This window comes from Melanotaenia boesemani, chromosome 5, assembly GCF_017639745.1.
Source record: "Melanotaenia boesemani isolate fMelBoe1 chromosome 5, fMelBoe1.pri, whole genome shotgun sequence".
NCBI lineage: Eukaryota > Metazoa > Chordata > Actinopteri > Atheriniformes > Melanotaeniidae > Melanotaenia > Melanotaenia boesemani.
The window spans coordinates 25,165,356-25,182,586 of NC_055686.1; the positions used below are offsets into that span (position 1 = coordinate 25,165,356).

Below are 17,231 nucleotides of genomic sequence, written 5' to 3' on the forward strand. Positions count from 1 at the left end.
AATATGAAGATATTTTCTAATTTGTTTTATGCCTTGAACTCAGTCTATAACTGTTTATAATTTCCTTCATGTGTTCTTGTCAGTCAGGAGTAAAAACAGTATGATGTGCAGAAAGCAGCACCTGTACTGATGCAACAAAGCAGTTTCCCCACTGAGGGACTAATAAAGGTTTTCTTATTCTTATTCTATTATTAACAACAGAATAATGTGTGTCGTTATTGTGTATCCAGTCTTCTATCAAAATAGATGTTTTCTCTTGGTTATCAATTCTGGTGAATACACATCTCTTTATGGATTTCTGAGAAAAACATGTGATGTAGGATTTTTGTAATGAGAACTAATTTCTTTTAACCACTAACAGAGTGGATTGTTTCTGTGATATTAATGAATTTTACATCATTGCTGCTCCATCACCAAGTTTTTTCTGGATGTAACTTCTGAATAAATCGTCTCATCAGCTGCAGGAGCTGATTTTCCTGTAAATAATGAGATTTTTAGTTAGTTTGTTTAGTTAGTTTGTAAGTAACATCTTAATTTTATACTAATTTCTCTGTTAAAATCTTAAATGCATGTTGAAAACAGAAGAGAAAACAAGTTCTTCATTATAAAAATGAGCTGGATGTTGCAGTGATTGTTCAGTAATATGAATATCTGTCTTGGACAAAGGCTGAACAACAGGTACAGGTTACAACAGGTGCAGCAGCAGGTGGGCGGAGACTTTACTTGCTTTTGTTTTTCCTGTGCACCTGTGCATACAGCATACTGACATCTAAAACAAAAGCCACATGTCACATTTAAGTTTTTAATTCATCATATAATCTCATCGAGGGTGTTCTTCACACACACAATAAAACCTGATGAAACTTGACTAGTTGAACCTTTTTAAATGGTAATGCTTCAGTCTGCGTTTTAAAATAAACATATGGCATCTAAACCATTTACACTGAGATCATCTGAAGAACAACAAAAGTAAAAATGTCTGATCTTTGGTGAGAAGAGTTAAACTGCAGGAAAAAGAAAACAAAGCAACATTCTGAACACGTGAAACTTCACATGTTGAACTTAATTAGAACAAATGATTAAAAAGTCAGAGGTGGGAGTGTGATATGTGTCATGTGACTGTCATAGAACAAATACAGTAAAATAATTCATTATTAGAAATAAAATAAAGTTATTAAAGCTGCAACACTTTAAAATCCTCAGTGATCTGAACTCATCATGTATCTTAATATTTTAAATAAAAGAACAAATTATTCATTTTTGGTTTTTATTATTATATTTTGCAAATACGAAACACAAGGACACACACGTAAAAAGTAAAAAACAAAGAACTATTTACATTTTTCTGCTAAGACAAAGTTTGAAGTTGTCAGAAAAATAATTATGAAAAAGTATATTAAAACATTTAAACTCCATCCAGGTTTAAAAAAATTGATGGAATCGTATAATTTCATATAATTTGTCAAAAATATATATTTAAAAAAATTAAAGCTACAATGCAGATATAACAAAGTATATTTTACTTTTATCTTTTGCTCCATTTACACATTAAAATGTAACTAAGTGCCTAAATGATAAACAATGAGCAGCTTGAGCTTTGAGCTTAAATAAAGAGGATAAATAAAATGCTGCATCATAAAAACAGAAGCTACTGAACATGTCTGATATTTGGATAACAGAGTTACAAACAGCAGTTTCATACAATGATTCTCTTTGCTGCTTCGCTTCTCTTCACAGACTAAGAACCACAGAAGAAGAACAAATGAGGTTATCTAAGACGTCTGCATGTTACTGAGTTTTCTTCAGTCTTGTGTTTTCCTGAATAAAGCAGCACAGCATGCAGCCTACATGGCAGCATTGTTATCCAGAGCTGCTCCTAATCCGACCTCAGAATAAACTGCTGCATCACCTGCTGCAGGACTCCACTTTCCTGTGAACGGAGATTATCTGAGTCACATATTTGCCTGAAAAATCATCTTTAAGACTTAAAATGGGCTTAATATAATTTCCTTATATAAAAGGAATAATAATGTATAAAATGTTTTATTGTCCTTCACCAGTTACCTGCAGACTGTTAGTTAATACATGCAACATGTCAAATGAGGAGGATTTTTAAGAGGTACAATTTTAAGATTATTTGATGAATTTCATGCTGTGAATGACCCAAAATAAACTTTTGGGAAAATAAGAAATGCAGGTAAATTCATAGAGTTTACGTACTTTTGTTTTTTCTCTTGCCTTTTCCTTTATTCTCATGGTTGATGTCAGCGTACACTGGAGTGGACTCTAAAACCAGATACATGTTAGCAGACATGCAGCAATAATGCTAAACCTTCATTATTATTATTATTGTTTAATGTAAATGACTGACAGTATTTACAGAGTAACTGTGTAGATGATGAAGTGCAAAACAACAGTAGCAGAAAAAGAAAACAGAAAAACTTAGAACAAGAACAAGAAAAGGAAAAAATCTCTAATGTTGACGTTACATGGAGCAGCGTTACTGTGTTATAGGTGTGTATACACATGTGTAATAAGAAAGTAGAAGTAGAAGAAATAATATTGATTGACTGACTGTACCTGCAGTTCCTGTCTTCACTTCAGAGTAAACACAACTCTCCTCTGGTTCATGATGCCTCCCTGTTAACACACTCACATTCATCCACTAAAACACACGAAGCTCAAAACCTTCAGAGCTGTTTTTCCTCCTTTAAACAGTGTGTGTGTTGGTGTAACTCACTCTTTCTCCCAAAATGTTTCAGTTCAATAAGAGAGTATGTGACATCTCTGGATTCATCTGCATCTGAAACATTACATAATTCCACATCAGTCACTTGTTACAAGTTTTCTGAAATCACATCATTTTTACATTTTATTTCCTTTCAGTGGGTTTGATCGACTCATAGAGACAAACATCATCTACTGGAAATAAAAGAGAATAAAGAGAAGATAATGGTTATTCCATGATTGGAACAAACATGGAATATTCTATAAAAATATTGTTTTCTGAACTTTTTAATTTTTATTTATTTGTTTATTCTTATTCTAATCAGATCATTGATTTTAAAGGTTAATAAAAAGTTAGTAAAATAAAAAGTGTAAGTCCTGACCGTGGAGAGGAGAGCTGTACTGGTTAGTTTCATTCTGGTTGACTCCAGGATGTGAACTGGAGCTCTGACTGCTGCTCTGTGACTGGATCCACCTAAAACATCATAAATACACAATGTTTAACACAGAAAAGTTAAATAATGAGGATTTATGTTGGAGACGGGGTTAAATGAAAGAATGATGTACAGACCTGATGCAGCATAAATCTGTGAAAAAGACATTAGTTGTTAAAGGACTTTGTAGGTCATTTTGTTCTACTGCTGGTTTGTTGTATAACATCAGAATAACTCTGAATATTTGGTTTAATAAAGAGTAAAAAAGGTCTCACCCTTGGACCGTTTGCAGAGACACAACAAGAGCAGGAAAATCAATAATATGATTCCAATAACTGATCCAACCATCAACAGCACAGGAAATGAAGAGCTTTCAGGTCTGGACACAGCTGGAAACACAACAGAAAGTAATAATGTTATTTATATGAAGGGTTTAGAACATGATTCTCTCAGTGTTTCCAGAAAAACAAATGTGATTTCAAGCTTGAACACAATGAAAAAAAAATCCAGATCTACAGTAAAAACTCATCAACAAACTTTTTGTTTCTAATGATTTACAAAGTAAATCAAGCCCGGCTCGTGAGAGCTTGACAAGAAGGAAGCGGGACAACAAGGGATGCCAATTAAAGTATAATTTATTAAGAAAAAGTGACCAAAGCAAATAAACGGAGCTTAACAGTGTAACCTATGTGTATAATCTGTAGCATCAGTAGTGTATGGGACTGTTGGTTGTGGAAAAGCTAAAGTGGATAAATTAATGAGTGCACAAACAAAGGAAAAGGAGTGCTGCAGGTGAGCAGGCTGGCGCGAGCAGAGAGCCCGCAGGTGTGAAAGGCTTGGTATTTAATCCCAAGCGGGCCACGCCCCCGCCAGGTAACACGGGAGGACTGGAGCAGGAGAATGGCTACCTGAGAAGAGGAGGACAGAGGCGGAAAGAGGAGGAGGCAGAACAGGAGAAAGAGCTGGAAGCAAAAGTTAAAGCCCCCAGAGACGGACAAAATACAGCCTGCTCTGGGGTTGTCACAGTATCATAATTTAATGCTGCTCACCTGTAACTGACATCCAGCTCTGTTGTGACGTCTTTCCTGCATGTTGACACTTGTAGAAACCTTCGTCTGACTGTGACACTGCAGAGATGTTCAGCTCCTCTCTGCCATCATGTTGGAGAAGTTTGTCATTGTGATAGAAAGAAACACAGGAAAGTGTGTTTTGTTCTCTCAGTCTGCAGCTCAGACTGACAGAAGCTCCCTCAGTCACAGGATGGACGGGGCTCACCAGGATGACGCCATCATCATCATCTGTAAAGAAAAGTCAGTGGATATTAAGTTCAGTCAGAGATCAGCTGGTAGAGAGATTCAGAAAAAGCTGATTTATAGAGAAGTAAATAAACTCTTTATCATTAAACACAGACATCTGATCATGTGTATTTAAAAACATACACATGTCCTGTATATACATATATACACACATACATGTTTACACAGATCTAGACATGGTGTGGCAGTGGTTCAGTCTAGTTCTGAGTGTGGTCTGTCCAGGGCAGGTGGTGGTGGAAGTTTTGTAAAGCCTGACAGCAGCAGGCAGGAATGAAGAAGAAATATTTATTGTTCTATAGTTTTGTGAAGAGATGAAGTGAATGAAGTAAAACCTACAGTCAAGAGTTTGATGCTGCTTTGTGGTGATGGAAGAGAGAGTAGTTTATTTAAAGAATGGATTTATATTTAATCTGCTGAACACAGAAGGAATTAATCTAGCAATAATAAACACAAAATCATAGGATGTAATCACGAGACAAACACTGAAAATCCATTTCTATATGGAAATGACATTAATGATAAGTGAAACTTAAAAATGAAAACAAAGCATCATAACATACTCTGTACAGTGATGTTGACTGTGTTGCTGAACTCTCCTGATCCAGACTCACACCAGTAAACTCCACTGTGGTTCATGTTCATGTTACATGAGGATCCAGTCATTCTCCCCCAGGAGGAGCAGCGTGACAGATGATGTGTTTCTGTAAACCTCATCACTCTCCACTCAGCAGAGTTTCCTCCACAGTTCAGTGAAACAGAGTCAGATGTGAAGTGTTGAACTCTGTTTCACTGTGAGAGACGCTGCTGGATGAACATCTGAAAAACAAACATGTAATGAGATTTCTATAAAACACATTAAAATATAAAAATGCCTCATTGCAAATATTCCTTTGGTTTATATTTTATTTAGTTCTGAAGATCAGAGCTCACATGTCAACAAGATTATCAAACTGGGATTTTATGAACATTTTTCAATAAGTTTTAAATGATAAGCTGTGTACATCTAAACACTTTGGTTTTAAATATAGTTTCAGTCACAGAGAAAAATATTAGAATCAAAGTGAGCTCTGCAATATTATTAATTCATTTCAGTTAAATAAAATCACTTATAAGAACAAACTCATCATCAAATAAATGAAATCATTTCTGTCTGTTGTTAAGTTTTCAATAACTAACTAAAGATACATTTCATTGTGCTCATGAGATCCAACTCTGTCCTAAAGAAACACTATTAGGTATCAGGTCAGATATACAGGGATTTGATTTAACTAAATATAATAATAATAAGCAGATAAATGAAGTATCATCTGTTTCTGTACATTACTACTACACACCCATGTTACGTGTTAGAGATTTAACTGCATCAGTAAATAAAATATCTTTTCATTAATGAAGTATTACAGCTCAGATAGATTCAGTGTTTTTCCTTTTTCCATGTAACTTTGTAGAACTTAATAAATTACAGATGTACTATTAAATTTCCTGTCTAAATATAAATGATCCTTTGAAACAATAAGAATTAATTTGAGCCACCAAGAAAGAAAAATATTCTTACTTGAGGTTTTTACCCTTATTTAGAAAAAAACTGATCAACTATGGTAATTTTTATACTTAATTTACAAAATCATTTTCTACATCTGTGGTTTTACTAAACCAAACATTTATTTGATTACTTGAAAATAATAAAAAACATTAACACACAAAAAAATGAATGATGAAAAAAAAGCTCATTCAGTTACCACTAATGGAACATTTACACTAATAGAGAAAAGCTTTTACTAAAGATATACAATAGAGTATGTTTAAATCATGTTTGGTCCTCAAGTTTCATGATTTCCTAACAAAATGTATAAATACACTTACATTTAAAGTTCATGTAAAGAAAGATGTGCATATGTACAGCTTAAAAAATGTTAGTCACAGTAAAATTAGTCATGTTGAAAGAACAGAGGACTTACCCCGAATATTTAAAAAGATCTTATTACTGCACTTTGAATAAGTCTTCAGACGACCACAGCACTGGTATTCATATTCATATTAATATGAAATTATCTGATAATCCACAAAAAAGTCAGCTTGTGTCTAACAGTGAGGCAACAGGCTGAGATTCATTTACAAAGAAAATAACTGAAAAACTAAAGTGTGTCACCTTGAGTGTGTCCAGTGCAGAGGAGTGTATACAGCCCTGCAATCCAGGTAGAAACAACAGAAATGAACAAAGGATCAACATTTGCAACCAGAGTTGTTTAAAGTACAACATAAGCACATATAATGGTAAAAAAAAAAACATACATTCTAACTCAGATATTTAACTTAAATTACAAAATCCCATCTACAAAACACCCAAATTCTTCATTCAGATTCTCAGACACTGGTGAAAATGACTGATATCTAATTTCATCTGATCCAGTTTCCTTAATATCCATGATTTAAACAGAAGAAGTCCTCATGTCATATTTACAGAATAAATCCAGCACACAGAATAAAATGAGTCCCATCCTCTCAACTAATCCTCACACTTCTTACAAATTCCTTTTACAAAGACAGAAAAATGAAAGTAAACCATGAGAGAAGTCAAGACCAGCAGAGAAACCAAAGTTAAAACATGAGTAGTGTAAATAATAAATGTGGGATTTTTCTAACTTCTCTCTTTGTTAACTTGCTTTAACACAAAGCTTCCTTCCTTTAAACACAGCATGGTTTAGTGTGTGTCTACACTTCCTGTCCTGCTGATCCTGAAACATGGTGGATTCTTATTTAACCCATAAAGGCCCGATCCATGAAAAAAATGGTAAGAAACGTCCAATGTTTTTAATATGAGATCTTTATTTGGTAACGTAATGTAATGTAACGAAAAAATTAACGTTTTTTGGGAGGATATCTACCATTTATTACCATGTGATAGTTTCAAAATATTATAATGTGGTTTTCTGCTTCTGGGTATCTATTAGGGGACAGAAGTCAAGTATCAGATTGTGTTCAACGGGATTTTAAGCAAAGATTATACCATGAATTGAAATGTCTCAGAAACTGTTTGTGACAAATATGTCACATCGGGCTCTCATGGGTTAAAGGTTTGTACATGATCTTATATAGATAGTAGTAAACTTAAAAATTAAATAGCCAAGGGAGGCACCCCACATCATAACAACCACATGCACAAAATATAGAAAAACACAAATCACAATATAGAAAAATAAATAATTCAGTAAATGTGTAAAATGATGATTCATGATGTGACATTGTGGATGTCTAAAGAGCTTCTGTCTGTCACTGTTTCCTGACTGCAACATGAAACTCTTTTCTTTTGCAATATGCTCATTACCTCAGTCAGATGATGGTTCTTATTATCCCTGAGATGACTAAACGTGAGTTCATCCACCGACATGTAAAAATACAAGTACAACTTCCTTCAGTTTGAAGGTTTTGCTAAAAAACAGAAGAAAAGTTTTGGTTCTTACTGTGGGCCTGTACAACTACAGAGTAGAACTGGTGTGTTCGTGATTTAATGATGAAACTTCAAGCTCAGCTCAGATATTTACATCAAGATGCTGGTTCACTGCTTACTAGGATTTATCACCATGGCAACTAATGCTAACACAAATTAAGAAATCAACACATGGAAACAATTGATTTAATTACTATTATAAATAGGAACTTATTAAAGCTCCAACACTTTAAAAAGAGCAAAGTGATCTGAATTCATAATGTATCTTAATCCTTAAAAAACTATGTGCTTCTTTTTTTATTTGCACATTTTACAAAAATATTACACACCAGCACACATGAAAAAAGTTAAATAAAAACAGTTTTTTCTGCTAAAACTAATTTTAAATAAGAATAAAATTATCATAAATATAGATAAACATAGAACAATACATTTTAAGAAAGAAACATAACCTCTAACCAGGTGAAATTAATATAAATGGAGGATTGATCATATCATATTAAATAATGATGCATATTTCCAGTTCTGCTGCATTCACATATCTGCATACATTAAAGCAGTGTTTCTCAATCCAGGTCCTCATGGCTCATGTCGGCCATGTTTCTACTCCAACACACAAATTCAGATTAATGAGCTTTGCAAGTTCTTTTAAATCCTGTTAACGATCCATTCATTTCATGCAGGTGTGTTGACATAGGGTAACCTCTAAAACATGCAGGGCATGGATTGAGAAACGCTGCATTAAAGTGTAACTAACTAATATGTTACCAAGTGCCTAAAAGATGTGAAATGAGCAGCTTGAGCTTAAATAAAGAGGATAAATGAAATGTTGCATCATAAACACAGAAGATACTGAACATGTCTGATATTTGATAACAGAGTTACAAACAGTAGTTTCATACAATGATTCTCTTTGCTTTGCTGCTGCAGGTTGAAGAACTACAGAAAAAAACAAAAATATGAGGATAATAAATAAATAAGAGTTTTGCAGTTAGATTTTGCCATTTTAATCTCTGCCACATGAATTTTGAGGTTTGTTTTGAAAAACCAGCATAATAAAAGTCAAATAGTCAGACTTCACTCATATTTATTACTATTTGCAGAAAATATTATTATTAGTTATTACTGGAAAAGTCTCCCAAAAATATGTTGTTAAAATATTATGTTGGCATTTATTCTCCAGTAGATAGGTGGATCGATTTCAGTCTTCCACTGACTACATGTCGAAGTGTCCTTGGGCCAGACACTTAACCCCACGTTGCCTCCTGATGTGTCTATCGAGGTGTGAATGTGTGTGTGAATTGGTGAATGTGATATGTAGTGTAAAGCGCTTTGAGAGGTCAAACTGACTGGAAAAGTGCTATATAAGTACAAGTCCATTTACCATTTACTATTTAATTAATCATGATTAATTACCATTTGTGATTATGCCTGAAATATGTCCATTTTTACTATTTTGTATGAACAGAAAACGCAAAGCTCACTTGGCTTTTTCTTCACATTTTAACATTAGATGATCACTTTAGTTGTAATAATCAGTTCATTATTACATAAAATCAAAACTTTACAAAATGTATCTATTGTGCCAACCTTTTCCTTTTCTACCACCTGGCAGCTGCTTTGATTTATATCTCAGAGCCTGTTCATAATTCCTATCACCATATTCATGGCCCATAAATAATCAGATCTGTGTCGCCAACATCTGCACAGCAACAATGATTTGGAGAAGATGATCCCTTGCTTCCTTTACTGTTCAACTCTCACTAGATATCTGAACCTGATCTATCTTCAAAGATGTGTGCATGGCTGTCTGATGACTAGTAGATTTTACAGCTGTTTCACAAGTAAACACCATGAATAGTGACAAATTGTATGAAATAAAGGCTAACAATGTCTAATTGAGATAGGATGCTGTTATCAACAGGTTTCTTTCTTCAGCTTCAGTAACATGGGTCTGATTGACATGTGATTGATAAGGCTCTTTCCGACTGTAGGAACCTTTTGCAGTTCCTATAACCTTTTCAGGAACCAGGCCGTTTTTTCGCGCATTCCGACATATAGGAACTAGGGACCAAAGCCCTCAGTTCCTATAACCATTTTAGCTCCTGCTCCGAGGCAGGGTCTGAGCGGGGTTCTATAGGAACCCTCATGACGTAGGTGTTACGTGACTGGTAGCTACGCCTCTTGCCAGATTTCCGCATTTTGTGTCCCCTCCACATTTAAAAAACACGGTTACACATATGGACAAAAACAGCAACAGAGCAAGCGATAAATGGACCGACAAGGAGGTCGAAGCTCTTCTGACCGTCTACGCCACAGAGGATTTTCAGAGAGGTTTTGAAGGTTCGCAGCGAAATATAAAAATATTCCTGACGATCAACTCTCAGTCAGAGAACGCGGGATAACGCGAAGCAGCGCACGTAGAAAACTCACACAAGACTACAAATAAATTAAGGACCACGACAACCGGAGCGGGACGAACCGAAAAAAACAGTAAATTGGACAGCTTGTACCACCGACATGTTTACTCGGTCAACGCCGCAGCAAATGACTCCTGCGTGCGGCAGAAAAAGCCAGTGTGATATACAGAGCATATACACACATGTAAATAGTTATTTTTGCTCTGCTGTATTCACTATAAAAAAATAAATGACTTAGTAAAGAGTCTGAAGTTTTCAGTTTGTGTCTGTTAGATGTGCTTTGGCCACATCTATAAAATATTAGCTAATAAAAATATTGAGTAGTTATTAACTTATCACAGCTATGAAATGTTAAATAATCCATCTTTGGTCGCTACATTTTAAGTCTTATCCCTGGGTGTAAATTACATTAGTTTATCAACTTTATAATATGCTCCATATCACAGAACGAAGTTTATCATGTTTAACCAAGATCTGACACAAACTACACACCTGTAAACATTTCACCACCCTTTTATATTTTTACCTTCATCTACGCTAAATCTGTGTGACTATGTCCTCATAATTCTAAACCATAACTCAGTCACAACCAACCCTTCAGTGACGGATTACTCCTTCACCTTCTACTGACGATTACATAAAACACACAAAGCTTAATAGCAGATGATGAGATCTTTATTTTGCACAAAACACACACACAAAAAAAAAAAATGAAATGATGCATTTTCTTTGGAACATTTTCTCTTTAAATGTGTACATCATGTATACATGTATGTTCTGTCTGTCGAACTTCCAGAACATGATGCTTATTATGAAGAGGTGTGTTGTGATTAGCTGGAAGGCAGGAGGTAAAGCATCCAGGCTGTTCTCCATCTCCTTCAGTATCTGCAGCAGGTGGTTGTGTCCATCCTCTCCAGTGCAGCTTCAGGCGGCCACATATGTACTGAAATGTCTCCCTGGACATACAGAAATTCTCTGTCCACTGCTCATCGGTAAAATTGAGAACAACCTTTTCTCACTAGTTATCAGCTTTGCTCCGGACCAGCCGGACGGTGAGGAGTTCAATGAGCTGCAGCAACGTCTGAAACGCAGAACACGAGTTACAATAAACCCACCGTCTGAAATATTTACTCATAAGACACGTATACAATCGGCGCATGTTTAATAAGTTAAACTTGCACGTCGTCTCCTTTGTCTGCGGCGGATCTCCTGCCATTTTTCATCTTCTGACTTTCAGGAGCCTTCCAGCCTCGACGTGAGACGCCTGATTTTATAGTCCATCAGTAACATCTCCATCAAGCAGAGCATGAACACTACGATCTCTTCGTTCTCCATATTAGCTTGCCGTGTTGTTTTGTTTTTAGCGGGTTTTGTTTTGTTGTTATGTGGCGCTAAAGTCACACGCCACTGTCGCAGACGTATGCGTCACATCGGTCCCACTACCGCCCCCAACTCATGTGAGAATGCAACATGAAACAGTTCCCCTGGAGAAGAGCCGTTCTTAGAACTAGGACAGTTATTAGAACTGCGTTCTTAGAACTTCTCTGTCGGAATGCGCCTATAAATGTAGCTCGGTACTTTAGCACATGCGTCCAAAAACAATACTTTTGAGTAAAACTGCTAGTTTCCTTCCTCTTAGCTGAATGATGAACAAACGCAACAAGAGAGAAAAGCCGATCAGCTGATCACTAAAAGCCATCATGATTGACAACAGGAGAGGCAGAAGAGGCAGAGCTCACCCTGCACCGTTCACAGGGGAGGTCCAGGACCTCCTTACTATACAGACCCCCAGTCTGAATTAACTGCATCAAGAGGGGCCAGAACGCACCAACCTTTGGAAAGTAACGGGAGCCAATTAGTCCAAACCATGACTTGATATATGTCGAATAGCTGAATTTTCTAAATCTCAGGGAAAAAAATTGTGGAGGAATTCTTACCTAAATTTGCGTAGGAATTTAAGTGTGTCTGGGACAAGTTTAATAGTCTGGAAATATTTAAGAGGGTTCAGGGAACCTTGAAAAGAAACCGTTGTCACCATGGGACAAGGCAGCTGTTTGGTGTTGGAAAGGGATTTGAAGTTTATGTTTAGCAGAGATTCTGCAAAGATGAGGTGATGTTAAAAGTGAAAGAAAAAGTTTAAGTTTAATGGGAATCGGAATGTGGATGGATGTCAAGAAATTGGTGGATGAATTAGAGAAGAAATGTGGTGAGAATGTGAAGGAAAGAAATGGGATTTGATTGAAGTGAAAGATTGATTGATGGTTGTCAAAGGTAAAGAAGAGGGCATAAAAAGAATAAAATTAATTAAAGCCGCAAGCAGCATCCATCGGGTCCGAGCCTCCTGGACCCCGCCACCCGATGCTAATATGTTGCCATGACAACAGGTGGTGTAATGCGTTAAGGACCCAACCTGTATGAATCCTGTCAAGTTAGGTGCAGTTCCCATGTATTCCTATGGAGATATGAGCAAACCGTGTTTCATGGCGAGAAGGCCTTTTTCCGTCTGTTGTCACGGCAACACGCTTTCTGCTATTAGAAAGATTTGAATAGCGTTTGGTCCCTAGCTTGTCAGGAAGGTCCCCACCAAGTTTGGAGTCAATCGCACGAATCCCCTCAGACTAGTTCGTTCAAATACGATGTGTGTAAAGTGCAAAAAATGGGAAAAAAGTGGACATACACGCCAAGATGGCGGGCACCCCGTTGTCATGGTAACAAGTCTTCAATTGACTTTTTTGCTCGACTCTGGGTGTTACACGTGTGTGCCAAGTTTTGTCTTCCTACGTCGAAGTAGACGTTTGGGACCCCATTCATTTGGGGATTTTTTGGGTGTCTAGGTGGCGCTGTTGAGCCAATTTTGCATTGAAAAACATGCAGACCTTATAATATCTCGAGTTACGCCAGGCTTGATGTGTATGCCAAATTTCAGAACTTTTCATGGGTTTTTAGGGGGTCAAATTTGGCCTCGAAGAGCTTAGAAAAATAAACATTTCAGGAACAATACTTCGTATGGCTCGGACCCTAATAAAAAGAAGAGAGAAGCACTGGATTTGCAGACTGCTGCACCAGCAATCGTTCTGGAAGATGTAAAGAAATTTATAGAGATACTCATCAAGGAATTATTTAAGTGTGCTACGTATTTTCATTTATATTTTTTCTCTATTAATCATATTGACTATCTCTTATCTTTAAGCTCATATACTTACTGATAGTGTGCTTAACACTGTGTTGCCAATAAAACAGCATGGAATGTTACCCTTAAGGGAGATTTCTGGGTCGACCGGAGTTCAGAGGAGATACCTTGTTTGTTTGTGTGTGTTTTCTTTGTCCCTGTTTTCCAGAACAAAAGAAGCCACCAAATGGATGGGTGTCACAAGGAGGGGGGTCGACATCTGCATGAGATCGACCTGTGATTGCACCCCATCAGACTTCTGCAACTCCAGCATGAGTCAGCAAAACTGTGTATATTCAGACCCCTATATAAGGATTCCAGGATCAGTTAGAGGGAGTTCTGACTGTAACAGCAGCAGACTCCATATTGTATTAGTCCAGGGGACAGACAATACGAATCCAGAATTCTGTATTTGCACATTTCTCATATCAATTGTAATTAATAAATTAGTTAACTGAGAGAAGTAGTCTGTCATATTTTGATCCATCAAAGAACACGCAGGAGAAGACCCTAAAGAGAAAGGTAGAAAGAAAATGTGTGGAACAGTACCTTATTAATTAGGAAAGTGGGAAATTAGTACCTGCCTATTTTAATACTGTGGGAAGAAGTACCTGTTCTTTATTACTTGTGCATTTTTAAGGTTTTCTCCAACAAAGATCACAAGGACATAAATGCTGTGGCAGGAGTAAGAACACCCCATGGTAATGGTCAATAGCACCAGAATTAGAATGTCCAACTAGTTTTAGGTCCCACAGCAGAGCCTCAACCATGTTCAGCATTTCATGGTCCTGGAGCTTGGACTTCAGGAGATTCCTGTGTGAGAGTTTGAGCAAGATATCCTTTGATTCCTGTTCCAAATCCAAACCCAGGTGATGTGGGTCAAAGACACATGTATGTTTGGACCGATGCTGATATAATGCAGGCAACTCAGGGAATTCCAAAACCCTGGGAAGATGTTGCATAGATTATGTGAAAGGACTGCAACAGAGTTTCAGGTTGAATAGTGTTGATCTTGAAAGAGTGTTGAGATGTTTTTGGGTCCACAGTGGCATGCTGTGTCTGGGGACTGGAACCTGTTGTATGATTATAATGATGATGGATGATGTCACTTTGAACCAGAGGAGACATGCCTTATTTGAAAGAATAAGAACAAAATATCAGAGACGGCTGACTGAACTAATATCAATAAATGCACCTAGAAAGATGATAAAGCAGCAATAGACTACATGAAGAGACTAACAAGAATATTTTGCATTAATAGTGGACTAGTTAGACCAGACCCCCCTGATCCATGTGGTTCCTTATTAACAGCAGCTAAAAATGTGTTCTTGAATGGAGCTCTGCCACACATTAGCTCCTATCTCACCAAGTATATGGTGCTTTCGGAACTGGAGGTGTAGATGATTTAATGGAGTATGCTAAACATGCAGAATTTTTTTTTATAAGACAAAGAAAAATGTAAAGAGCACTGCAGGGACTTATAACAGAGACTGGGGGAGTGTGAACTACAGGAAGAACTGTCTGTGCAAGCTTTATCAAGAGATACAACTCTATATCTGATGCATAACTCAAAGCAGAACAGAGGCAGAGGACATTGCTTGACAACTGTTGACAACGTCACACTATATGATTGGCTGAACGTTGGCATATTTATGTAGAAGATTGTGATTGGTCAAAATATGGATATAGTATTTGTGGGTATATTAAGAGCACATAAAATAGGCAGAGAGGCTACAAGCAGCAGCTGTTATATGTGTTCAATTATGCCACATGCTACACCTTCCAGTTTAATACAGAGACCCACATTTGTAAGTGTAGAGGAAACATTATCCGTCCTCTGTGCAGTAACACTTACACCAGGATAAACTACTAGTTTTGCTAAAGTGACAGCATGAGTTAAATATTTCCCATGGATGACTGACATGTCCAATCATGCCATCCACCAGCCAATATTCTTTTCCAGTGAGCTGAACAGAACCATCTCAAATGGAGGAATGTCAGCAAGGTAGGTGGCACTGCAGACAGAAGCTCCTATGGGTGTTGAGAGATAGTGTAATGAAACTGAAGATAAAAGCCTTGAATCATATGCGAAATGTACCATCACTGTTCCAGTAACATGTGATGAGCAGGAAGTTCTATGCAGAGGGAGGCAGGCAAGTCCATTCATTATACCACCTGATAGTCCCCCTGCCAACCCTTATGTATGGGTTGTTGATTTAGTTGAATTAAAGTTGAATGGTTCCAGGTATAATGTTACCCTTTTGGCACCTTCTGGGCAGGGATTCAGTTGTGCTACGTAAACGGTTTGGGTGTGCAGGAGGAGTTACTTGTACTTGCCGCTTAAGTGGGGGTGAAATGTTTCTCAAAGGCTTAATACTACAGTTCCATGAAATGAATGCTTTAGCTAAAGATCTGTAAAATCTAACAGCTTCTGTGGATAAAGGATTTGCATTGCTGACCCATATATTAAAAGCCCGAAAACTAGTGTCACGCCAAAAACAAATGTTTTTGGATAACTTGTTAGCACAACAAGGAGGTGTCTGTAACAGCGTTGGCAATACTTGCCCTGGATTTACTTGGTTTTGGATCAATACCAAAATTTGCAGTATCTCCCAGCCCTAACTGACACAAAATGCAGTACATGTCATACATTACATCAGTGCTTTGAGTGCACAAAGCTTTGAGAATTGAGCCATTTTTTAAGCCAGTTTGATGGAAAGCTTCAGTGTTTCATGAGGTTTCGTCTGACCATCACTACGTGAAAAACCAAAGCTAAGAAACAGACTAATACAAACAAGTAACAAAGATGACACTGGGGAAACAACGCCAAGAATCTGGCAATGAACAAAAGAAACCACAGGTTATATGTGCACTGAGGACAATCAACTAAATGAGGAGCAGATGTGACAATGAATCAAGGGGGTGACAAAACATACAAGGGGGTGGACTCTCCAAAGTAAAAACACAGAAGATGTTAGACAAGACCAGGGGCCTTATTTATCAAGCTGGTGTAGAAAAAAACTGGTGTGTGACTTGGTGCCTGGATGTCCCCCAGAGGCCTGTTGCCTGCTGGATGTCTGCTGGAGGTCATGCGGGCCTCCAGCTGCAGCAGGCTGGGTGTGGTGGTGTGTGACTTGATGCCTGGATGTCCACCAGAGGCTGGGTGCCTGCTGGATGTCTGCTGGAGGTCATGCGGGCCTCCAGCTGCAGCAGGCTGGCTGTGGAGGAGTGTGACTTGGTGCCTGGATGTCCCCCAGAGGCCTGTTGCCTACTGGGGGTCAGGCGGGCCTCCAGCTGCAGCAGGCTGGGTGTGGTGGTGTGTCACCGGGGCCCTGGTGGTCCCCCAGCAGGCTGGATGTCTGCTGGAGGTCATGCGGGCCTCCAGCTGCAGCAGCCTGGCTGTGGAGGAGTGTGACTTGGTGCCTGGATTTCCGCCAGAGGCTGGGTGCCTGCTGGATGTCTGCTGAAAAATGCACCAAGTCCCAGGCGGATGAAAAATGCACCGAGTGCCAGCCGGAGGACCAGGGGGTTGTAGAGGCACCCGGCAGAAAAATGCACAAAGTCCCAGCCGGAGGACCAGGGGGTTGTAGATGCACCCGGCTGAAAAATGCACTAAGTGCCAGCAGGCTGAAAAATGCACTAAGTCCCAGCAGGCTGAAAAATGCACTAAGTCCCAGCCGGAGGACCAGGGGCACAAAGCAGAGTTAAAGTTCAGAG

General features: G+C 37.9%; 1 protein-coding gene and 1 long non-coding RNA gene across 2 annotated transcripts in view; one reads left to right on the forward strand and one right to left on the reverse strand.

The window, feature by feature from the left end:
* LOC121639980 (titin-like) overlaps positions 1–17,231 on the reverse strand; it is a 618,411-nt gene that overhangs the window by 99,355 nt on the left and 501,825 nt on the right. The window contains exon 21 of the mRNA XM_041985600.1: positions 2,221–2,286. Within this exon, the coding sequence (XP_041841534.1) occupies positions 2,221–2,286 (66 nt within the window). The remainder of the gene's footprint in view (positions 1–2,220; positions 2,287–17,231) is intronic.
* The window catches only part of LOC121640116, a 19,952-nt gene continuing 6,789 nt past the window's right edge, over positions 4,069–17,231 (forward strand). Inside the window, exon 1 of the long non-coding RNA XR_006010370.1 lies at positions 4,069–4,186. This is a non-coding gene — a long non-coding RNA (uncharacterized LOC121640116). The remainder of the gene's footprint in view (positions 4,187–17,231) is intronic.